At 32.5% G+C, this 25,474-nt stretch overlaps 1 protein-coding gene and 2 pseudogenes across 1 annotated transcript; all 3 read right to left on the bottom strand.

Moving 5' to 3' along the window:
- Positions 1–480: 480 nt before the first annotated feature.
- Positions 481–23,464, bottom strand: LOC137806625 (probable terpene synthase 2; annotated as a pseudogene).
- LOC137812018 (U2 spliceosomal RNA) lies at positions 2,379–2,525 on the bottom strand (annotated as a pseudogene).
- Positions 23,465–23,536: 72 nt separating the features above from the next.
- Positions 23,537–23,869, bottom strand: LOC137806614 (secreted RxLR effector protein 161-like). The gene has a single exon (XM_068606829.1). The coding sequence runs from the start codon at positions 23,867–23,869 to the stop codon at positions 23,537–23,539; it is 333 nt and encodes a 110-aa protein (XP_068462930.1).
- Between the last annotated feature and the right edge of the window lie 1,605 nt (positions 23,870–25,474).

The following is a 25,474-nucleotide window of genomic DNA, read 5'->3' as shown; positions in this document are numbered from 1 at the left end:
ATAAGAACAATTCATAGTATATAAGTGGAGCAAACCTTATTTTATAAGTTGGTTTTATAAGATTGAGTTACACTTAAAGTTCACTTCTTAATAGAAACTCTACCTAAATTACATTCATTTGCTCTCTTGTCTCAACTTTCTCTTTGCTAGAGTTCAAGTGAACCTAGGCTAGGAGAACCATGAAATAGTTCTTTATCTCTCCAAGTTTTTATGTGAAACTACTAGCAATGATTCACTTCTTCACTTCCTCCATTAATTTACATATTTTGCTGCCTCCAAAGGTAACCTTAGGTTCAATTTGCTTGGAATTGTATGGATGCAACTCGCCTTCCAACAAGATGTTTACTATTTCCAAAAGTTATTAATTGAAAGAAGTCTTCCTTTTTGACAAATATTTGTTCTTCGATCGACTTGTCGAGCAATCTGAAAGTGATATTCAATCAACATGTAATTAATAAAAGACCAAAGTTGATCAACAATAATTGATAAAAGACCAAAGCTTCTAGCTTATAGGGAAATCTTTTTAACTAATAAAGATTCAATATGATCCTTCATTATCCCTCCTGCATTTGTATAGTTATCTTCATCTTTGTAAAACACATCGATCACACGTGCAAAGTTGACTGCACGCATAAGAAAAGTCGTTGGTACTTGAGTAGGAGCTAAGCATGCATCATTTATGTCCTTCCAAGCATCCTCAACTAACTTTTGTAGTTCTTCAATGGCACATTTCCTTGACACTTTATGCTGCTTCATATAGCAATAAATGCTTGAAACAACATGTTTTCTCTGTTGTTCAACCTTCATAAACAAAAATAGCAAAGTAAAAATGAATCCCAACAAAATCAATTTTTAACAGAACATAAAGGATTTATTAATGGTCTTACCAAATTATTATTCAGTCTACCTCTTTCAAATTTTTAAAAGTTTTGCAATTGCCAACTCTTTATATAAGATAAAAAAGATGTTTATTGTTAAACTTAAATTATAATTCTATTATTACTATTTCTTCTCGACATATTTTTTAAAATTAGATGCATTTATCAGTAGTTCCATAAAAAACTTTGTCACATTCTCTTTTTAGTTAAATTAATAGAAATTAATTAGTCTCTAACATACCTCATCTCCAACAATGTCATCCATGATTCTAGCTATAGTTGTAGAAGCTACAATAATTGTTGGTTCATTCGTTGCCCATATAAGGACCTCCTTTGTTGTATCTTCCATGCCTAGGAAAGATAAGGTCATCAAGAAAGGGTAAGCAGATGAGATTCCTCTTACTTCCATGTACTCCTCCATTTTTGGAATGTGGTTGGTATGACACCGTCTTGCCTTAGCCATGTGAGCCTGGACTAGTCTTTTCATCTAGCATTAAAAGTACAAATATATAATATTGAGAAAATATTGCACAATCACTAGTGCAAAAAGAGAGTTTTACGACGTGTACAGACAGTGATTTAAGAAGGAGCATCATCTACAAAAATGTAGTGACAATTTTGAAAATAAGATCAACATATAGACCACGATTCTAATTATAACCATCATCTATTTAAATTAGAGCATAAAGACTACGGTTTGGTGACCAACCATTGCCTATAATGACCATGATAGACTAGGGTTTTTTAGGCAATTGTCGCTTATATTTGTGTTTGTAATATAGACTACGGTTATTAGGTCATAACCGTCGTCTATATGTTTTTTTATTTCTCGCTTCAGGTCTTTTCGTCTTTGTGTTTTCTTCTCCGCTGCTCCCCACGGTTGTATTTTTTTGTGACCTCTCTTGTTGGCATTGCTCTTATTCCTTGTAATGTGTCTTCCTTATTATTTTTATGTTGTTTTTCCTACATTTGTTCTTTTTTATGAGTTTTTCTCTATTTTCAGTGTTGAACGAGTGGGTTCCCAAGTTTGAAATTATTGTTCATGTTCTCCTTGTCATCGTTGTTGTGTGTTACCGTTGAAACTTTTGAGCTCCTTTATAATCTCTTTTCCTTTACCAACCTTTGTCCATCATCTTGAGTTTCCATAACCCGAAGTCGTTCTCTCTCAAAATTTCTCGACATCAAACTTGGTCTAAAAAATAAGAACAAAATTGAAGAAAACATTTTAGGTTCACATATACTATAGGTGACGGTTTTGTAAATTAACATCACCTATAATGGTTTAGTAAACTACGATTGATCAAAGAAGCTTTAATCACTACATAAAAAAATTCTTTTGTCATATTATAATTTTTATTATATATATATATATTATTATTATTATTATTCGTAATATAAATATTATTAATATTATTAATATCATTTATATTATAAACATTATTAATATTGTTAATATTATTAATATTGTTAATATTATTAAATATTGTTAATATTATTAACAACAGCTATGCACGAAGTCTCGATAGCAAGCCATTACACTTGACCCTTTCTTTAAAAAAAAAATTAATTTAATATCAATGACCCATATACCAGATATTAAAGTGATAAAAACATATACTACACTTGAAGCCAAAAGGCCAAAAGGGTATCCCACATTTTATTATAATATACAATATACAAAAATAAATATTATATAAATTTATTTAACAATTTTAAAAATATTTAATTATACTATTAATAACAACATATAATTATTAATAATAAAAATAAAAAAATAAATTATTATATAAATCCTAAACATTGTCATATAAAATAACAAATTTATATAATAAAAATATTATTTTCATAAATTTTAATATAGTTAATGAATTTATTTATATTTAACACAATAATATTTTCTATTATATTTTTATTTTTAAAAAAAATACAAGTAATTGTGAATATTATATATTAGAAAAATTTAATTAGTTCAAACCTAAAAAAAATATATCAGAATTTATTATTCAAATATTTTTTTTAATTATATGGATAAATTTGTAAGCCTATATTTTATATCTTTAAAATAATTTCTATTTTTCTTACCAACTATCACATCATTCACAAATTATGTTTTTTAAATTAAATTTTTAATAAATTACATACGAATTATATTCGTATGTAATACTTTTTGTTATTTTTTAATTAAATTTGAAATAAGTTACCTACAAATTTTATCTGTATGTAATAATGTATTTTTTAATTAAATTTTTAATACATTACATAGGAATATAATCCTTATGTAACACTTTTTGTTATTTTTTAATTAATTTTAAAATAAGTTACATACGAATATAATTCGTATGTAACCATTTTTTTTTAATTAAATTTTCAATACATTACATACGGATATAATCCGTATGTAAAACTTTTTATTATTTATTAATTAAATTTGAAATAAGTTACATACGGATTATATCCGTATGTAACAATTTTTTTAATTAAACTTTTAAATAGTTTACATACGGACTATATTTGTATGTAATAATTTCTATTTTTTGAATTAAATTTTAAATATCTTACATATGGATTATATGTGTATGTAATTATTCCCGCTTCATGGTGCCAAAGTTACATACGAATTATAGTCGTATGTAATTACCTTTGGTTTACATACGGAAAAATCTATATGTAATGTTTATTTACATACTGAATAGAATCTGTATGTAAATATTTGTATGTAACGTTCATTTTACATATGATTTTTTATCCGTATGTAATAATCGTTATGTAATTTCATATTTTCTTGTAGTGTGTATTTGTGCATAAGTTTGTTTTGAGTCACCCTATAAACCCAATCTTAAAACTGAAAATTATTTTGACAAATAATAAGTGTTGTATAATTTAAAAGAAATTAAAGCTTATTTAGATCAAATTATATTTATTAGTGGTTAGAAAATTTTGATAACTGATAAATCTACATAAACCGATGTATTTTGCTTTTTTTCAAAAATCTATACCAAACAAATTGTAATAATAATAATAATAATTATAATTATAATAATAATAATAATTATTATTATTATTATTAATATATTTATTAATATTAATAATATTAACAAAAGTAATGAAATATATATGTGATTCATATTTCACTATTGAAACATATTGAAAGTGAGAGACAAGAGAATTGTAACCAAGAGTTAGAGGTCATGATCAAGTCTGATATCATACTCTCTTACCCTTGATATTTATAAAATTTGTCTTTTCATTTCTGAAATTGAGTAAGACTAATTTTTATTGGTTTAAGCAAGACTTATTCTAATGTAGTTTATTCATTTATAAAGACAACACCTTAAATCTGTGACTTAAATATAAATAGTTTATAAGACAAGGGGTACACACTTACAAAAGGTGTTTCCTTTTCATATTTAAAAAACAATTATATACCCGTAGATAAGTTTAGTGTTGCTTAAGAAAAAAAAATATTACAATTTAAAAAATATGAATTAAAGTAATCATGTTTTAAAAATAGTTTCTTATATTAAAAATAACTTTAATTAAATATAATTTAAAATAATCATAATTAAATGTCATATTTTTATTATTTTAATCATAATTTTTAATTTATTGTTTTCTTAAAATTCATAACACACAAGACTGTGACTTATACATTTATAATCCAAAATATATGATCTATAATAATTTATTAATCATATTTATAAAATTATAATATTTTTACTTTTTAGACCACATTTATACAACGTGACCAAATAGTGTAGTATAAAGTAAATAATAAATGATATAGTGAGTCTATTTTTATCTTTCTCTTACATATTTAACTTCATCCTTACTTTTGTTAAGAAACTCATTATTTTATTCCACTAGTTTGTCTCTTCAAAACCACGTGTTCTTCAATTTTTCTTTTTCTTTATTTAAAAATATGTAGACATGCATCTGTCTCGTTATCTGTTTCAAACCAACTTGAGCTTGATTAACTCATTTATGATTCATCTATGCAAAGAAAAGTTCAAAATTGGATTCGAACAAAGTATTTAAATTTGTTTAGACTTGTTTGTATATAGTTGACTCGATGATGTGATGATGCAATACAACTAGTACCAAAGTAGCTCAAAGAGCAAACTCAAAGAATAAATTTAATAGCATCACAAAAGAAGTTATTGTTTTTGAAAAAGAAATTGGTTAAAAGTAGATGAACACATACTTGAAGAAATGCGGTATCCATGCTCTCTAAACAACCTAAAGAGTAGAGCCGTTTGGTAAAGATGATCGCTATGAACTATGATATTATTGTCCTCTGTTGAAATGTCATAAATTTGACATAGAAGAGTGTTAATTTCATGCTCAAAATGGTAAGAGACACCCAAACGTTGGACAGAATCAATGAAGTTCAATTTAAAAGAGAAATTGTTATGATCAATAGGTGAGACAAGGTTCTTCCTCACATCCTCTTTTAATAGTTTAACTTGTTGAATGTGACTATCACATTCCTCCTGCATGAAGTAGATTAAATGTTAAATACATAAAAATGTAACATCTTAGCTAAAAGATTGAAAATGAACAATGAGATACAGCGGAAGTAGGAACTTAATAAAAATTAACGTGATATAATTTATAATCTATTCATATTTGAAAATAATGTTTTTTTCTTATCAGCAATTTGAAAATAAAGTTGACACGAAACTGTTGATAATTAAAGAAAGAAATTAGAAATTAAGAATTTTATCTTCAAATATCTATAAATTTAATGGTCTGCACTATTTTCGTAGGAAACACGTTTCTTTCGCATGGATTTACAGTGTATATTGTAAATTTTAAATAATTGAAGTGGTGACCCTGGCAGAGACTCTAATATTTTTACATTCTCATTTGACAACCAATAATATTATTATATTATTTTAAAATTTTATTTATTTTTAATTTTATTAGATAATTATAATAAAATTATTATTAAAAGAAATTGTAAAATAAAAGTGAGAAAAAAGGACCGAGTGAAATAAATTCTGTTTTTTATTCTCATCATGCACATATAAGATATAAGTTCGTGATATCATTTTATTTTGTTGAAGCACTTACTATTACTATTAGAATTTTTTATTTTATTAAATTTTAAAATTAGTAATTAAAATTTTTGTAATTAATTAGATATTAATTAATTAACTATCAATTTAAAAATTAGTTTATAAATTTATAAACTATTTTAAATATTAATAACTTTTTTAATTTATAAAATTGTTTTTTAATTATAATATTTTTTATTTTTTATTTTTAAAATTGATTTTTATTTAACCACTTTTTAGTAGTGATTATTAAAAAATACTTAAATTGTTCTCTAATACTCGTGGTTGTGAAGTTTACTTACAAGTCCTAACTCATTGTCTATGGATATGAGAATTCAAATAAACAACTTCTTCATCAGGTACTATAAGAAAACAACACATTTTTAAACTAATAAATTGGTTTATATAGAATTCTTTTTAATAAAAATAAGTAAAATAAAATAAATAATAAATTTTAAGAATACCTCATCCCTTATATACAGGTTTAAAATTCAATTTTTTTTAATGTACATACCAACTTAAAATGAGTTTAAACCCTCAACCAAGTACAAATATCATACATAATTCCTATTCTTATCACTTGCAAAAATTCACAAAATTTTAAATAGTTATTATATTAAAATATTAATTGTATTTATTTCATATAATAATCCATATGAGTAACAACTTTAAGAACTAAATACCTTTTTGATGAACTTGTATAATTCAATTAAATATAATGTGAGCTGTTTAGTATTTATATGATAGTTACTAGTGCAAAACTGACTTATTTCGACATTATATTTAAGACGTTTTTACAGTCAGACGTTGTCCTTCAAAACGTGGTGACATTTTTTAAATTAAATTTCTTTAAGAGGGCGACTATTTAATAAAGTTGTGTTCTTACAACAAAGCGTGATGTAAGAACGTAGCTATGAGGTAAAGTCACCCTATCAATACTAAATTTTTAATAAGAATTTAGTTATTTTGAAAATTTAAAATTATTGCTAATTAATACAAATACTTTTTAGACCCCTTTCTTTCATATTCCCACTCTCAACCATCTCTCTCATAATTCAAAGACCGCTTCTTGGTAGGCCTAGTTTGTTAATTAAAAAGATGAAGCATAAAACAACAATGTCTTTATAAATCAAACTAACTTGAAGTTTTTAACTAGATTGATGGCTATTAAAATAAAATATTTGGGTTGAAGATAAGGGAGTTGAGGAATAAGAAGTAAACTTTGGAAAATCTAACCCTTCATAAAATACTGTAAAATGTAGATGCAATCATTTTTTGCCTTACAACTCTTAATCTTATTTTCTAATTTTGTTCTCCTTAAAAGTTCATCCAAAAACATAGATTTTTCACATAAAAAAAAATTTGCATATATATGATGTGTATCTAACTGCATAGTTTATGTGTGCATAATAATGTTATTTTGTTTCACATCATTACCACTTAACATCGTTCATGTCAATTTAATATAAGGATCAAATTGCTAACTTTTTAAAAAAAATTAAGAAAAAACTGACTTTTTTTTTAAAACTATTAAAACAAATTGACTTTTGACTCTTAATGTAAAAACAACAAAGTAATTTAGCATTTTTTTACATTGGAGATGTAGAATCAAGTATGATCAAAAATTTGAAGAATCCAAATCCTAGCGTTTGATGGAAGGCTGGAGTTGCTTGAAGTTGCTGATGTGTTTTAGAGTAGGATATGGGGTAGTTTATCTTTGTAATCCACTCTTTGTTGAATCTAAAGCTTAAGTGTTTTCAAATCTTTTAAGTTTAAATTTTTTTCAAACTAAGTGAAAAACAACCTGTTGTTTTGTCAAAACAACCGATTGTTTTATACTTAGGTGTTTTTGAAAGAGTTTTGGATGGTTGACTTGCTGTCAAACCAAAACAACTGATTGATTCGCTTTTTCAACTGATTGTTTGTTTGAAATCCTAACAGAATAAGTTTGGTTAGTTGAATAAGCTTTAATTGATTTCATAACCGAATACGCTCCTGCTTTAAAGGCTTTGACCAAGATTTGAATACTATAAATAGTTTGTTAATGTTTTATGACAAACAACAAGAAGGAAAAACAGATTTGAGTTTTTCAAAGAGCTTTTAAGCATTTGAGTTTTAACTTTTAGCTTTGGTTATTCAAGAGAGAAGTGGAATAGGATTACTCTGCATTGATTTTAGTTTATTCTGTAACAGTGTAATTCGTTCTGGAACTTGTGTACATTCTAGTTTTGTAAAGCCAAGAAGGGTTGTGTGCTCTTGAGGTTGTCAAGATCAACATTCTTGGTGTGTGTGTGTGTGTTGAGCCAAAGGAAGTGTGTTTCTTGAAGGGATCAAGGTCACTTCTTTGGTGGTGTGTGTATGTAATCTGGATTTGATTACCTAGTGGATTCCCCAGTGGTTTCTGGGAAACTGGATAGAGCTCTTGGTTCAAGAGTGAACCAGTATAAACTGTTTGTGCATCTCTCTCTTCCTTAAACTCTTTAATTTCAGTTATTGTTATTTTTACTGGTACAAACAACCGATTGTTTCTGCGAAACAACCAATTGTTTTTCTGGTGCTTTACTGTTTTGAGTTGTGTTCTTTGCTAACTGAATTCCTAATCTGGTTTCTTGCAAATAATTTCATTTTATCTTAAAAACTTTGCGAAAACCCCCTTTAAACCATTCACCACCCTCTAGTTTAAAGCCATACATTCTAACAATTGGTATCAAAACTTGGTACTTGAAAAATACTCAAGTTTGATCCTAAAACCTTTTTTCAATGGCAGACAAACTACCTTTTGGAAAGGGTGCTTCAATCAACAGACCACCTCTTTTCTGTGGTTTGAATTACCAATTCTGGAAAGTTAGAATGAAAATCTTTGTTGAATCTCTTAACAAGGGAATTTGGAATGCAATTGAAAATGACCCCTTTATTCCAAAACATGAAAAAAATGGATCTTCCATTGAAAAACCTTGGTCTCAATGGGCTGATTCTGAAAACAAGAAGGCCAAATTTGATTGTATTGCTAAGAACATCATAACATCTGCCTTAAATTCGGATGAATTTTTCAGGATTTCTCAATGCTCATCGGCCAAAGAGATGTGGGACACTTTGGAGGTGACTCATGAAGGAACCAATGATGTGAAGAGAGCCAGAAAGCATACTCTAATTCATGAATATGAAATGTTTAGAATGCTTAAAGGTGAGTCAATCGCTGAAGTACAAAAGAGGTTCACCCACATCATCAACCACCTTATGAGCCTTGGGAAAACTTTGATAAAGAAGAACTAAACATCAAAATCCTCAAGTTTCTTGATAGATCATGGCAACCTAAGGTGACAACAATTTTTGATTCAAAAGATTTGACATCCTTGACAACGGCTTTATTGTTTGGTAAGCTTAGAGAACATGAGTTAGAAATGAATAGACTCAATGTTCAAGAGAGTGAAGACAAGCATGTGAGAAGCATTGCCTTGAAAGCTGCCAAGCAGAAAAGCAAGCAAGAATCAAGTGATGAAAGTGAAGAAGAAAACCTTAGTTTGCTGTCCAAGAAGTTTAGTAGATTCTTGAAGAGAAATTGCAACAAAGAAAGGTATGACAACAAGAAAACCAGTGATTTCAATTCTAACAATTATACTTGCTTTGGTTGTGGTGAACAAGGGCACATTAAAGCTGATTGCCCAAACAAAGAAAGCAATGAAAAGAAATCAAGCCACAAGGAGAAAAAGGGAAAATCAAGAAGAGCATATATTGCTTGGGATGAGAATGAAGTCTCCTCATCAAGCTCCTCATCAAGTGAAGATGAAAAAGCAAACATATGCTTGATTGTAGAAAGAGATGATGAGTCATGTAGCTCAAGCAATGTTAGTTCATGTGCTTCCCTAAGTGTTGAAAATTATAGTAAATTGCTTCAAGCTTTTCAAGAAACTCATGAAGAAGCTAACCGATTGGTTCTCTCAAACAACCATTTGAAAGGGCTTAACAACTGGCTTGAAAAGAGGGTTAAGACACTTGAAGAAGAGCTGAAAAACTCAAAAATTGAGTTTGAAAAACTTGAAAAACATTGCAAAAACTCTTCTCATGTGTGTGACTCTCTTGCTTGTGAAAATCTTGAAAAAAAGTACATTATCTTGTTAGAACTGTGGATAAGCTTTCCAAGGGAAAATCCAACTTTGAGAATGTCTTGGCATCTCAAAATTGTGTTTTTGGAAGAGCTGGATTAGGTTTTAATCCACAAAACAGCCAGTAAAACAACCGATTGTTAAGTCGAAACAACCAGTTGATACATGCTTTTATTGCATGAAAAGAGGTCATTCTGTCAGATTCTGCAAAATAAGGAAATATTCTGTTCCCAGAGGTTTTATGAAATGGATTCCCAAAGGCTGTGAGGTTTCAAATGATAAAAATAAATCAAATGGACCCTCATTTGTAAGGGGACCAAACCTTGTTGCTTGAATTCATTTTTATGCAGGGAAACTAGAAGAACATGAGGTTCTGAGTCATCTGATCAAGTTCTTGGAAGGAAAGGATTAAGACTGGAACTGAATTAAGGGTGTGTACCAGTCCAAGTCTTTTCAAAGTCAAATGAAGCTTCTTGATCACAAACAAATGACTCATTGAAGGGACTTCATAAAAGGATAAGACCTTCCTTATCTCTGCCTTTGATTTTGATTACTATTTCATGTTTAATTCTCTTTTTTTCAAATGAACACTTACACCTGTTTTGAACCTTTCTCAGTCTCTATTTGAAAATCTCAATCTGTCAAACATGCTGCAGAAAAACAACCGATTGTTTCCTCGAAACAGCCGATTGTTTCTTCTTTGACAACACTATGAAAGAATTGAATTAATTCCTCTATTCTTTCTATTGCAGATCTCAATTATGAAAGGATCCTGAGTCAATAAAGCTGTCTTGAAAGCCTGATTGTGTTCTGGAGGAAGTTACAACATGTCATAAAGGAATATAATCCATATCTTGAAAATTCAAGAGCCTTTATGACTAGTCAAAGATCACATGTGATGATCATGTGGTTTTCTTCTTTTTTCTGACGTTTTTTGTGCAGGTCTTGGTCCAGTCTTTTGTTCTTGAAGACTGAAACCCACTCATACCAATTGATCACAATAGGGTTCAATTATGTTATAAAATATGGTGCAGCAGTTCTCTCTCACAAAAACAATCAATTGAGTCATCTCTTGCAACATCTCTTGCTCTCTTTGTATGTGAACCTTTACCTCTTTTTTCTGCAATCATGGAGTCCACTCCACCTACATCAAAGAGGATCAAAACAAGAGTTGTAAGGTCTGGAGGGAGACTTGAGGCTTGGTTTTCAGGGGATAATGAGCTCATTGAGAGATATCGTTTTGAGAGAAGCACAAAGGTGATCAAGAATCCAAAAGTGGTCTCCTTTGATTGGCTGAAAAGCCAAAAGCTAGACAATGTGAGAAAGCTTCTCAAGGATCAATTGCTGAGAAGATTCTTGGAGATGAAGGGAAACATATACCCTGACTTGATTCGGGTATTCTACACCAACCTTAAATTTGAAGGAAACAACCTTGTTTCTCATGTGAAAGGTGTAGACATGGAGATTACCCATGATGTGTAGGCTGCAGTAGCTGGATTAAAGTATGTTGGTCTAAGGATTAATAAAGGAAATCTTGGAGTTGTGGAAGATTTCAACAAAGTCCAATACTACAAGAGTTGTTTGAAGAATTAGCAAGCCCAAGTGAGAACTTGTTCTGTTGGAGGCTTGAAGTTAGATGAAAGGGTGCTTGCTCTTATTGTTACTTGGATTCTAACTCCAAGGGGGAGCAACCATTCTGTTTTAACAGAAGAAGATCTTGTTTATATCTACTGCATCATGAAGAAGATCAAGATCAACTGGATTCATATCATCAAAGAACATATGCAAAAATCCATGAGGTTAAGTGACTACCACTATCCCTATGTTGTTTTAATCTCTAAATTCTTGCTCTATTTTGAAGTGAATCTTGAAGATGAGACCTCTGAGCTGGTTAAATCAACACAAGAAATGAATAATGGTTCTCTAAGCAAGATGGGATTCACTAAAATAAATGGAAGATGGGTGAGCAAAGATGGTGATCATGGTGGTTCATCAAGTGCTGCAGCTGCTAATTTTGATGAAGAAGATCAAGCTGCTGATATGGATATCCACAATGATGAACAACCTGCAACTAACTTGATGCTGGAACAAGTGCAGGACATCAAGGGGATGAGATTCCTTCTATGTCTTCTTTTGAAAGATACATGGTGAATAGGCTTGATGGCTTTGCTGAAAATCAAAGAAATCTCCATGATCTTTGTGTGACCAATTTCCAGAGCATTGACAACAGATTCCAGAGCATGGACACTCGTTTTCTGACCCTGGATGAACAGATTGAAGCTGTTCAGAAACAGATCTTTGAGCTTCAATATGGTAAGGATGACTGAAGAAAAACAACCGGTTGAAAGCTCGAAACAACCGATTGTTTTTTCTCTGTATCAGTTTAAGTGCCTTTTCCTTTAAATTTTGTTTTATCTGGAACAATTTATGTTTTATCTCTTCTTATAGTCTATTTGTGAAGACAAATTGGGGGTTGTGTTTTCTTTAATTTTGTAAACTCTATTTGTTTAAGTAATTAATGTTTCTGCTGCTTTGCTGCTGATGTTTTGGTTGGTTTTTGACTGCTGTTTTGGTTAAGCAAAGCACAAGTTTTTTGTACTACTCTAACCTGCTGCCATAGATGTTGTATGTTGCTTAAACTTTATTTTGCAGGATCTGCTTCATATTCAATCAAGTCCAAAACCAGGGATTTGTTTTCATCAAATAGGGGGAGATTGTAGAATCAAGTATGATCAAAGCTTTGAAGAATCCAAATCCTAGCGTTTGATGGAAGGTTAGAATTGCTTGAAGTTGCTGATGTGTTTTAGAGTAGGATCTGGGGTAGTTTATCTTTGTAATCCACTCTTTGTTGAATCTAAAACTTAAGTGTTTTCAAATCTTTTAAGTTTAAAGTGTTTTTCAAACGAAGTGAAAAACAACCTGTTGTTTTGTCGAAATAACCGATTGTTTTATACTTAGGTATTTTTGAAAAAGTTTGAAAATTGTTTTGATTGGTTGACTTGCTGTCAAACCAAAACAACCGATTGATTCGCTCTTTCAATCGATTGTTTGTATGAAAACTCTAATAGAATCAGTTTTGTTAGTTTAGTGAGCTTTAAATGATTTTATAACTGAATACGCTTCTGCTTTAAATGCTTTAACCAAGATTTGAATGCTATAAATAGTTTGTTAATGTTTTATAACAAAAAACAAGAAAGAAAAACATATTTGAGTTTTTCACAAAGATCTTTCAAACATTTGAGTTTTCACTTTGAGCTTTGGTTATTCAAGAGAGAAGTGGAATAAGATTACATTTGTATTGATTTCAGTTGATTCTTTAACAAGTGTAATTCGTTCTGAAACTGTGTACATTCTGGTCTTGTAAAGCCAAGAAGGGTTGTGTGCTCTTGAGGTTGTCAAGATCAACATTCTTGGTGTGTGTGTGTGCTGAGCCAAAGGAAGTGTGTTTCTTGAGGGAATCAAGGTCACTTCTTTAGTGGTGTGTGTATGTAATCTGGTTTTGATTACCTAGTGGATTCCCTAGTGGTTTCTGGGAAACTGGATGTAGCTCTTGGTTTAAGAGTGAACCAGTATAAACTTTTTGTGCATCTCTTTCTTCCTTAAACTCTTTAAATTCAGTTGTTGTTATTTTTACTGGTATAAACAACCGATTGTTTCTGCAAAACAACCGATTGTTTTTCTGGTGCTTTACTGTTTTGAGTTCTGTTTCTTGGCTAACTGAATTCTTAATCTGGTTTCTTGCAAAGAATTTCATTCTAGCTTAAAAAGTTTGCGAAAACCCCCTTTAAACAATTCACCCCCCCTTCTAGTTTAAAGCCATACATTCTAACAGGAGACACGTTTCCTCGTGTGTCGAATTCAGTTGGTCAATATGGTGATTATTGGATTTCTAGCTTATAACTTTAATATGTATAAATGACCTATTTCACTTCTTAATCAAGTTAAGCAGTGGTATCTAAATTTTATTTGGACTGGTGGTATTCTGAGAAAAGGCACAGTGATATAATCCAAGAAGACAAATAGATGACCAAGGATTCAAGAGACAATTCACACAGTCAGCAGTCATCTCAACAATCAAGTCAAGGACCCACCAAAGATCTGACAGACCTTACCAGAAGAAGAACGGGGCATACACCAGAACATCAACTATTCTTTCTTCTGGTCTTCTTAAATGTAAAAACATGTTGTAAATAATTTGGGCTCACTTTTGGGGTCCAAATAGTAGAATAGGCTAGAGTAGGTTTATTTAGCATAATAAGGGGGTGTATTTATCACTTTAGCTTGTGCCTAGTCCATTAGGGTTAGAATATAGCGCTAACTTCTAGAAGTTATGCCTAAGGGATGGTTTTGACCATGGTCAACACCCTAGGCAGCCCCTCTCCCCTTCCTTTTCTACCTCTCACTCATCTTGCCCTCCAAGTTACTCCTTCCTATTAAAGGGTGTCTTCCTCCATGTATTTACACATTGAAATTTTGAGTAAAGAAACTCTGTTTGAGGGAATTGAGATTTTGAGTACTCCTTTTTATCTGGATCTTATCTTGGATGGATAGTATCCTAAGTTGCAACTCTGAGTCTTATATTGAGTGAGTGACATCTCAAATGGTGACTCTTGCATCACTCATCTTGGAGTCCCTCTGCTCCAAGTGGCGTGAATTCCCTTTCTCATCCATAAGTTCTTTTCATCCCTTCATCTTTTTCCTTCTTTATTTGTTCCATTATCCATTTCCATTTCATGTTCTTTAACGTTCCTTCCATTCGGTCATTCTTTATCATTTTAGTCTTGTTTCGTTTCCTTTTTCATGTTCTCTTCAATTCCGCACCTTTACATCATTGTCACCATATTATTGTGTTTTTCTCTTTGCCCTTGTGAAGTGAACCTTCACACTTACTTAACCACTTGGTTATGTTTGTGCCCAATGGGGATCTTCTTAGGGTTCTCACCTTTAAATTGCTAAAATCCAAAATCTAAACAAAAGTGAAACCTTTAAAATGTGAAATCTAAAATCAACTCACATGATGTGGTATTCAGAGCATGGTTATTTTGTGCTTATATTGCTGACTTGATATTTTGCCTTTAAATTTCTGCACATTTTTAAATTCTCGCTTTTATATTCAAGAAATTTAAATTTCACCTTTAAATTCCTGTCATTTACCGTTTCTATCTTTTTATTCATTAAACACTTTAAATTTCGCTTTGTGAATTCCGTTTTCTGTCGAATTTTTTTCTCTTCTCACTTTTCCTTGCGCTGATGTTCTTAGTGTTCTAGGAGTCTTTCATTTTTTTTGCTTATTTTTATTTTAATTGTGAAGAACTAAAACCAATTTAGAAGTTGTTAGAGTAATGGTTGATTTAATTCCAAACATAGATTACAAGCGTTCATATAACTTGAATCCCAATATCTTATCTTTTTTAAAAATTGAAAAGTGAATCCCATCCGCATGCACAAAATCATCTGGAAATTTGAATCTGTCAATTCAGGACAAAAAAAAAAAGGAAGCAAAAACTACACAAAATGTTTCAAGTGCATTTACTTTCCAAATTTCACTTACGAAAAGAGGTTTTAACTATATGACAAATTTTTTTCGTAATTGTGGAGTTTAATCCCACTTGCTTTCTCAATTTCTAAAACCTTTCAAATCTTCATAATTAAAGTTAAGTAAGTTTCCTTGTGTCTTTTTCGTGCTTTTCTTGTTTGTCTTGTTCAAAGTTTTGTCTTCACCTTAATTTCTTTCGGCTTTTATCACCATATTATTGTGTTTTCCTCTTTGCCCTTATCAAGTGAACCTTCACACTTAACCACTTGGTTAAGTTCATATCCAGTGGGGATCTTCTTAGGGTTCACACCTTTAAATTGCTAAAATCCAAAATCTAAACAAAAGCGAAACCTTTAAAATGTGCAATCTAAAATCAACTCATATCATATAGTCACCATGAAATGGGATCAATTTGTTTTCTCCTCTTGAGAATGGAGATTTAAAGATTATTCATCTTCATCATGAAAATAATGCATATCTTCTTAAGCTTGCTTGGAACTTTGCTTATAGCAACAAGCCTTGGTCTTTTCTCTTAAAAGTAGGTTTCTTAAATCAAAAGACGAGTTTAGAATGGTTTATAGATCCTCATCTCTGTAGCTTGGAATCAAGCAGTTTTATTTTACTATACTTGATTATACTTCTTAGACTTTTGGTACATGTTCTTTTATTAATTTATGGAAATGATAAATGGTGTTATACTACTTGTTTAGCAAATATTGCAGGGTAATCAGATGGTGCTAGCATTCCAAATACAGTCTCTCAGTTTTGGACAAGTTGTGATTGGAATATTCCCTTATCTTTACCGTAGATGCCTCATTTTTTTAATCATATCATGGTTAGGGAGGAACATGATATTCCTAATTGGATTCTAGATGAGTTTGGTCGTTTCATTCTTAAATCGGCTAGGATTTTTTCTTAGAACTAGGAGTTTCCTGTGGTTGGGGTAAATTCATTTGGTTTTCATCTATTCCGCCTTCCAAAACTGTACTCTAGAAAGTTTTTCATAGGCGGCTTCCTACAGATCAACATATTCAAAATAAAGGTTTGCATATATGTTCTATGTGTACGCTTTGTGAAAAGCGTGAGGAATCTATTTAACATTTATTTTTTGAGTTGGGTTCGACAAATTTTTTTTACTTCTCTTTTCTCTAATAAGGATGATCTTCTTTCTTTTATTAAGAGTGATAGTCCTTTGGCTAAATTGATTAAGCTTGCTATGATAACTTTTGCTATTTTGATGATATGGCGTATGAGGAATTATGCTAGATTTCATGATAAGGTTGAGGTTTTTAGGGCTATTTCGGTAATTAAAGATTTAATTTGTCTAGTGAAAAATTCGTCTAAAGCTTCAATGAAGAATGATATGTTGGATTTCAGCGTGATTAAGTTTTTTGGTACTAATCGTCATAGTGGTAAAGTTCTTTGTCCTCTTTCTATTAGATGGGAGTTTCCTTCACCAGGATGGGTTAAAATTAACACTGATGGGGTTGCTAGGGGGTATCCTGGTCTTGCTACTTGTGGACGTATTTTTCATGGGAGTATGAGGGAGTTTATTTGTTCTTTCTCTGCGTTTCCTGAAGTTCAGACTGTTATGGTTGCTGAGTTTTATGGAGTTGTACATGCTATGGAGGAAGCTCAAAAGATGGGGCTTACTAATGTCGAGCTTGAATGTGATTCTGCTTTGATTTGTGTTGCATTTACTGCTAGGACTGATGTTTCGTGGATGTTTCGTAATCGATGAAATACTTGTCTTAATTACTGTGGGAAAATCAAGTTTAGGGTCACTCGTATTTTTCGTGAAGGGGATGTGTGTTCTGATAAGTTGACTAATTTAAGATTTATTCATAGATAATCATTTCATCGGTATAGTAGGCTTTTATCTAGTCTACTCCTAGAATTCTTTATGAATAGGTATAGTCTACCTATGTATCGTTTTTGTTAACATATGAGTTTTGGTCTAATTCTCCCATATTTTTGTATTTTTTTTATTTTTTTTAATAATAATACTTTTTTCATGTGATGACATATGATTATTGTTACTCGAAGTATCAATCTAGCTCAGATGTCAAGTTGTATAGTGATGTCTAATATGAAAACTTTTATAAAATAAAAATAAAAAATATAGGTCAAACATGTTCTAGTGTTAGAATCTTTAAAAAAATTACATACGTTAAAAAATTTAATATGAATGACTTATAACCATACTCGTAAAAAATTATAATTTAATTCTAACATTATGAATTTTTAATTGTACATAATAAAAGACTATTTTCCTAATTCTTCCAACCATTGAAAATTATTTATGAGAAAATAAAATATTACTCGAGATTTCAAATGCAAAAAATGTTATGACCAAATATATAAGCAATCTAATATGCAATTAGTTTGATATTTTCTATTGAAAAAACAAAATTTTAAAAGTAACAATTTAAAAAATAATTAACCGTACTTCTTTTTTAGCATACTTGACGAAGTCTTCTTTTCCTTGATTCTCAACTCCTGCTCTGTTTCTTCAAAAATATGCAAAAGTGTCTTATAACATAATTTCATATATTCTGGTAGATCAACCAATGAGGAGATAACCCACCTGCTAATCATTAGAAAGTTTACTTTAATTTTGTTTAAAGAATAAGATTGAAAGAGACTATTATATCCCTATAAGAATATTATTAAGTAAAAATCATTTTTTAGAAAATAAAAATAATTAATTATTATATTAATTAAATTAAATACTATTTTAGTAATTAAATAATATTAATATTTGATATAATTTTTTATTATTAATAAATATTTATTTATAGTTTTTTAAATTATTATAGATATTTTTATTCTCTTTCTTATATAGTTTTCTATTTAAAAAATGTAAAAAATGCACCATAGTATGTTCAAATCAACTTAATTTTGATGAAGTAATTTTCATTTAGGTTGTGCAATAAAAATTTCTAAATTTAAATTTAATAAAAATTTACAAATTGGTTTGAACATATCTTTCTTCTAAACTTGACTACATGACATTTCTATAACACGTGCAATTTCAATATGTTCATGGAATTTTTAGGTATGAAGCCAGGACCAATTGGGTTGGACTGACTAGACACATGTTTAGTAAGTGGGCTTAATTATTATGTCCCTTTATTATCTCTATTTATCTCTATTTAAAGAGATCATTGTACTTGTAATTGGTGTGCAACTGGATATAATGTAAACCTAATAGTTGCCCGGGTGGATGTAGGTTGCAGTTGGCGACTGAACCACGTTAAATCTTGTGTCGTTTATTTTTCTGCAGTTGATTCGTGATTATGTGTGTTGTTTCCGCGTGCGTTTTTCCCATCAAGTGGTATCAAAGGCTTGGTTCGTTTACACACTAGAGATCCGATCAGCAGAAATTAATCGACGAGATGTGAAAATTGCGGTTGCAGTAGCGTCCCAGAGTTAGGGTTTCGCAGAGGCGGCAACAATGTCCCAAAGTTAGGGTTTCGCAGAGGCGGCAACAACATCCCAAAGCTAGGGTTTTGCAGGGGTTTTGCAGCGTCCTAAGGCTTAGGGTTTCCCAAATCTGCTTCACAACAGCGGTGACCAGCGACGGTGGTGGTGCGGAGCGCCAGGGCAGTGGGGACTGCGACCAGGTCTGTTGGTGAGTGATTTTGGGTGGTGCAATTTTTTTTTCTTGATTTAAAAAAAAAAAGATTGCCAAGATCTGAAATCAGTTGTACCGAGTATCTCGTCTAGTCATTTGAGATGACAGAAGAAGGGAGGTTCCGAATTGAAAAATTTGATAGTATAGATTTCAGTTGGTGGAAAATGCAAATTGAGGATTTGCTAGTTCAAAAAGATTTGGATGTGGCTTTGGATGACAAGCCAGAAAAGATGTCTAATGCAGAGTGGGTAGGTTTGGATCGGAAAGCTATGTCCGTTATCCGACTCTCTTTGAGTAAGAATGTTGCGTTCAACATTTTGAAGGAGAAGATAGCGAAAGGTATCATGGAAGCATTGTCTAACATGTACGAGAAGCCATCTGCTGCAAACAAGGTGTTTCTGATTAGAGAATTGGTAAACACAAGGATGAAGGAAGACAGTTCAGTTACTGAGCACATCAATAAAACGAATTTGATCTTAGCCAGACTTATGTCAGTGGGCATTAAGTTCGATGATGAAGTTCAAGCTTTACTACTGTTATCGTCTTTGCCTGACAGTTGGTCCGGAACGGTTACAGCAGTTACCAGTTCAGCGGGATCCGATGGATTCACTTTTGAGAAGATTCGTGATCTCATTCTTGGCGAGGATGTCCGAAGAAGGAGTTCTGGGGAATTATCTAGTGAATCGCTATATGTCATGAGAGGTAAGAGAAATATCAGAGATAGTGGGAGCAAGAACAACGGAAGGAGTCAGTCAAAGACTTGGGATTGCTCAAGTGTAACATGTTGGAACTGCAAGGAGGTGGGGCATTTCAGGAATCAATGCCCAAATGATAAACAAGTCAGCATTGCAGAAGATTCCGCGGACGAGGACCTTTTAGTCTGTTGTGCGGAGAGCAGTGTGGATTCCTGGGTCATGGATTCTGAAGCATTGCAGAATCTAGTTATTGGAGACTTTGGAAAGGTAAGACTAGCGGACAATAGAACTCTTGATGTTACGCGGGCATGGGTGACATAGTGTTGAAGACACCAGTTGGTTTTTGGACTTTGAAGGATGTCAGAGTTGTTCTAAGCTTGAGGAAAAGTTTGATTTCTGTTAGGCAGTTGGACGAACAGGGACATGAAGTGAAGTTCAGAAATCAGTAGTGGAAGGTCGTCAAGGGAAATCTTATCATAGCCTGCGAAAAAAAGAGAGGTTCGTTGTATATAGTCAGATTACCGTGTCTGAGGGAGTGACCATCCCAGTTCAGAAGATAAACAAAGTCCGGTTCACAGAATCTCGTGGGCAAAAGAGGGTTGTCTTTACAAGAGAAAAACCCAGAGCCACAGGTCAGATTCAGGATGAACGAGCATGGAAAGGTTCAGGTAGACCAGTCAGAGGTACTTGTGGCAGTGGGAGCACGGGTCGTGCTTCAGCTAAGGTTCCCAGATGACAGTGGGTTAGGAGAACCAGTATTCCAGCGGTTGAAACTTCTCTAGAAAAATTCTTGTTGAATATGGAGAGTGTTTGTTCTCAGGTTGTTCCAGGATCCGGCAGTTCCTGTAAGTGGGAGTCGGTAGGAACAGAGAACGGGTCAGTGACTGACGTGTTGAAACTCAGGGGAGTTTTAACGAAGTCTTCAAAATGATTAAGAAGGATGGTGGCAACTAGAGGTGGAACAATGAGTTCCATCGACAAATTACAGAAGTACATGTACACAGTTGAAGCGCAGGTGAACATTGTTCCGTGACTTCAAGTGGGAGATTGTTGGTATGAAGTCAAGACCAATTGGGTTGGGCTGACAAGACACCATGTACACAGTTGAAGCGTAGGTGAACATTGTTCCGTGGCTTCAAGTAAGAGATTGTTGGGTATGAAGCCAGGACCAATTGGGTTGGGCTGGCTAGACACATGTTTAGTGAGTGGGCTTAATTATTATGGCCCTTTATTATCTCTATTTATCTCTATTTAAAGAGATCATTGTACTTGTAATTGGTGTGCAACAGGATATAATGTAAACCTAATAGTTGCCCGGGTGGATGTAGGTTGCAGTTGGCGACTGAACCACGTTAAATCTAGTGTCGTTTATTTTTCTGCAGTTGATTCGTGATTATGTGTGTTGTTTCCGCGTGCGTTTTTCCCATCATGAATCAGTTATACAAACTGGAACATGAGGTATAATGTATTAATTTTGTTTAACGACGGAAATTCTTTAGGATAAATTGGGTTGGAGTATCCCAAAATATCCTTCTTCTTTTTTATAGCAAGAAATAGTGATATAATGAAAAGTGTAAATGCAGATGAGGAATTAAAGATGAACGTGGTAAGATCATACCTGATGAAATACGATATTCTTGTTGTCTAAGCAAGCGGAAGAGCAAAGCGAGATGATGAAGATCATCATCATAACTTACTATGTTATTCTCCTTTGTTGAAATCTCATAGATTTTATGCAATGCTTCATCAATTTCATGTTCAAAATGATAAGAAACACCCAAACGCTGAACTGAGTTGATGAAGTTTAATTTGAAAAGGAAATTGTTATCAACAGGATGAAAAACATACAACCACTAATACTTGAATTTTCTCTAAAAAGACACTCTTCTTCATGTATTTTTCTCTCTATTGTATTTCTTTCTGCGGTGTATCTTACAACTGAGAGAGCATCCTATTTATAGGCTTTAGGAAACTCTTTTAGAAAAGTCTTGATGAGAATCAAATAAAGGAGGCTTTTATTAATGAAGGGAGAGGTCATTCACCTACACATTTGAAGTTCTTCCTTCTAGTCTTTTCAAAATTAAAAAGAAGACATAAAATAAAGAGAGGATCAAGCCATAAAGCCAAAGAAGTCTACAAGCTTTCAAGAATAGGCTTCATTTAAATATCTCTCTTTATAGTTTCTTTTATAAATTTGTAAATAATATAGAATGTTTAAATACATAGTTTTTAGGAAAGGTGCTTAGAGGGAAACCTTAGATACCTCTTTTGTAAAAGCATCTTTAGGCATTAGTTTAGAATTTTCTAGAAGGTGACTCTTCATGCTTCACTTTAGGTGCTAGAAGTGAGTAGCATGCAAAGGACTTTTGGTTAGCTTGTTTTGTAAGCTTCATAACCAGCCCTTGTTCCTATAAAAGGAGGGCTTAGGTCCTTCATAATGCAGATTTGGAATTTGTAGTAAAGAAACTCTCCCAATTTGGTGATTGAGTGAGTGAGATTTGATTTCTCCTCTTCCTAATCTCATCTTGAGAGCCTTGGTTCCCTCAAGTGGCGGCAATTCACACTTATCTTGGAGCAATCACACTTCAAGTGGCGTGCTCATCAATCAAGTTCGTCATCCACATAAGTTTCCTCTCTTCTCCATTTAGTTCTTCCATTTCCATGTCCATATGAACTCTAAAACAAGTGTAGTTTCTTTTATTCGGTTCATCTTCCTTTTCTTGCACTTTTGTTCGGTTCTTTTCAATTTCTTACTGTTTTAATTCAGTTCAGTAGCTCCTTTTCATGTTTTGTTCGGTTCAATTGCTTTCTTTAGAGTTTCAATCGGTTCATTTACTTTTCCTCTCATTTTAATCGGTTCAATTTGACAATAATTGGAACTTCCATATGAGTTTGTGTTTTGGCACTAGTTTTGGTGAGTTCTTGTTCATAGAACCTTGATCCAATTCTATGATAAAGTGCCTATCTCATAACCAACTCAAGATGATTCCTAAGAATGTCAAGAATCATTCTAATTGTGCTAGTGGAATCACATCATGTCTTCATTATGGTCTTAAAACTCCACTAACAACATAATAAAATCTTACTCACAACTTTTGACTTTTCATCTATCAAAACTCTCATTATTTTATTTTCTAGTAACTTATAATTTTAAAACCCACAAACTAACTTTTAAAGTTTATTCAACAAAACTCCCCCATAGACTTAAACGTTTCTACCATCCATCATGCCAATCATCTTCTTGTATTTGTCAAAAAGTACTTTCAGTAGCGATTTTGTGAAGATATCCGCAATTTGATCCTGACTTGCCATATGCACTAATTCCACACTTCCTTTCTTCACATGATCACGGATAAAGTGAAAATGAAAGTCAATGTGTTTGCTTCTTTCATGGTTCACTGGGTTCTTTGCCAACTCAATTGTTGATTTGTTCTCAACTTGAATCACGATTGCACCTAGTTTCTTTAGTTCCATCTTGCTCAACAAGTTTCTAAGCCATATCGCATGACATACACACCAAGATGCTACCACATATTCAATTTCACACGTCGATAGCATCACGATAGGTTGCTTCTTTGAAAGCCAAGAAAATGTTGTGTTGCCCATAAAGAATACATATCCCGATGTACTTTATTGATTATCTATGTCTCCCCACCAATCGCTGTCAGAGTAACCCACCAACTTGTAATCTTCTGCTTTTGAGTAGAACAATCCAAGTGATACAGTACCTTGAATGTATCGTAGGACTCGCTTCAACGCCTTCCAATGTGAGTAGATCAGTTCCTCCATAAATCGACTTATGATGCCGACACTTAATGAAAGATTCGGCCTTGTGCATATGAGATAATGAAGGCTTCCTACCAAACTCCGATATCTACTTGCATCGACACATTCTCCTTCATTGAACTTTGAGAGTTTTGCATCTGGTTCCATTGGTATTGATATTGGGTTAAAATTTTCCATCTTGTACTTCTTCAAAATCTCTTTTGCGTATGTCTCCTCTGATATACAAAAATACTCGTATTTTCTTGTCTAACCTCCAAACCAAGGAAACACTTCATCAATCCCAAATCTGTCATCTCAAATTCTCGTCTCATTGTGCCCTTAAACTCTTATATCATCTCATTATTTTTACCCATAAAAATGAGATCATCAACATAAAGAGTAACAAATATCATGTTACCTTCACTGTTCTTTACGTAAAGAGCATGCTTGTAAGGACATTGCTTGAACCCGTTCTCGTTGAAGTATGTATCGATATGAGTATTCCATGCCCGCGGTGCTTGCTTCAACCCGTAAAGTGACTTCTTCAATTTTAGCACTTTCTTCTCTTCTCCGATTTTCATGTACCCGGGTGGTTGTTCGATGTAGACTTCTTCTTCAAGAACACCATTCAAGAAAGCCAACTTGACGTCCATTTGAAATATTGACCATTTAAATTGAGCCACTTGGGAAATGAGCAACCAAATCGTCTCCATTCTTACAGTGGGAGCAAACACCTCATCGTAGTCGATTCCCTCCTTTTGTTTGTATCCCTTCACAATGAGTCGCGCCTTGTACCTCTCTATCTCGCCTTGAGCACTCATCTTTTTCTTGAATACCCACCTCACACCAATGGTTTGACTTCCCTCTGGAAATTCTGTTAACTCCCATGTGTTGTTGCCATCAATCATTTTAATCTCCTCATCCATGGCAGTTTGCCATTTCTTGTCTCGCACCGCCTCTTCAAAGCTGATATTTTATGCATTTGCCAAAAGACATACAAGGTGTACCTCATTTCTCGAATCCTACAAATCTTGCAAACTTCACATTTTAGTTTGTCGTGGTTCATCTTCATCATCGGTAGTTTCAGAATTTATACTTGTCGATGCAATGACTGATGATTCTCCAACTTCAATCATAACCTCTGCAGAATTGTTCCAATCCCACTCATTTTCTTATTCGCACATCTCGACTCACCATCACCTTCTTGCTTATCGGGTCAAGAATCTTGTATCCTTTTGTCTTCTCATCATACCTAATAAAAATATACCTTTTTCTTGAATACCCACTTCACTCCAATGGTCTGACTTCCCTTTGGAAATTATGTTAACTCCCATGTGTTGTTGCGATCAATCACTTTAATCTCCTCATCCATGGCAGTTTGCCATTTCTTGTCTCGCACCGCCTCTTCAAAGCTAATATTTTCTGCATTTTCCAAAAGACATACAAGGTGTGCCTCATTTCTCGAATCCTACAAATCTTGCAAACTCGCATCGTAGGCTTGTCCTTCTAGAAACTAGGTCAAAATGCCTTCCAAAAGGACTAGGAACAAGCTAAAATGCTACCCACACCCCCTATTATGCTAAAGGCACCTTATTCTAGCCTATCTTTGCTATTTGGACCCCTAAAGTGAGCCCAATTTATTTACATAACTTTTCTCTTGTGGAAAGACCAGAAGGAAGAACTTCTGATATTCTGGTTCATAACTTCTTTTTCGTTGATGCTTTCTCGAGGTTTGGTGGGGCTCGACTTTGAGATGACTGGCCTTTTTGTGATGTGTTTGATGTGTCCTTAGTCATCTGTTGG

Source organism: Phaseolus vulgaris, chromosome 11 (genome assembly GCF_000499845.2).
Source record: "Phaseolus vulgaris cultivar G19833 chromosome 11, P. vulgaris v2.0, whole genome shotgun sequence".
NCBI lineage: Eukaryota > Viridiplantae > Streptophyta > Magnoliopsida > Fabales > Fabaceae > Phaseolus > Phaseolus vulgaris.
This window is presented reverse-complemented; position numbering and strand designations above follow the sequence as displayed.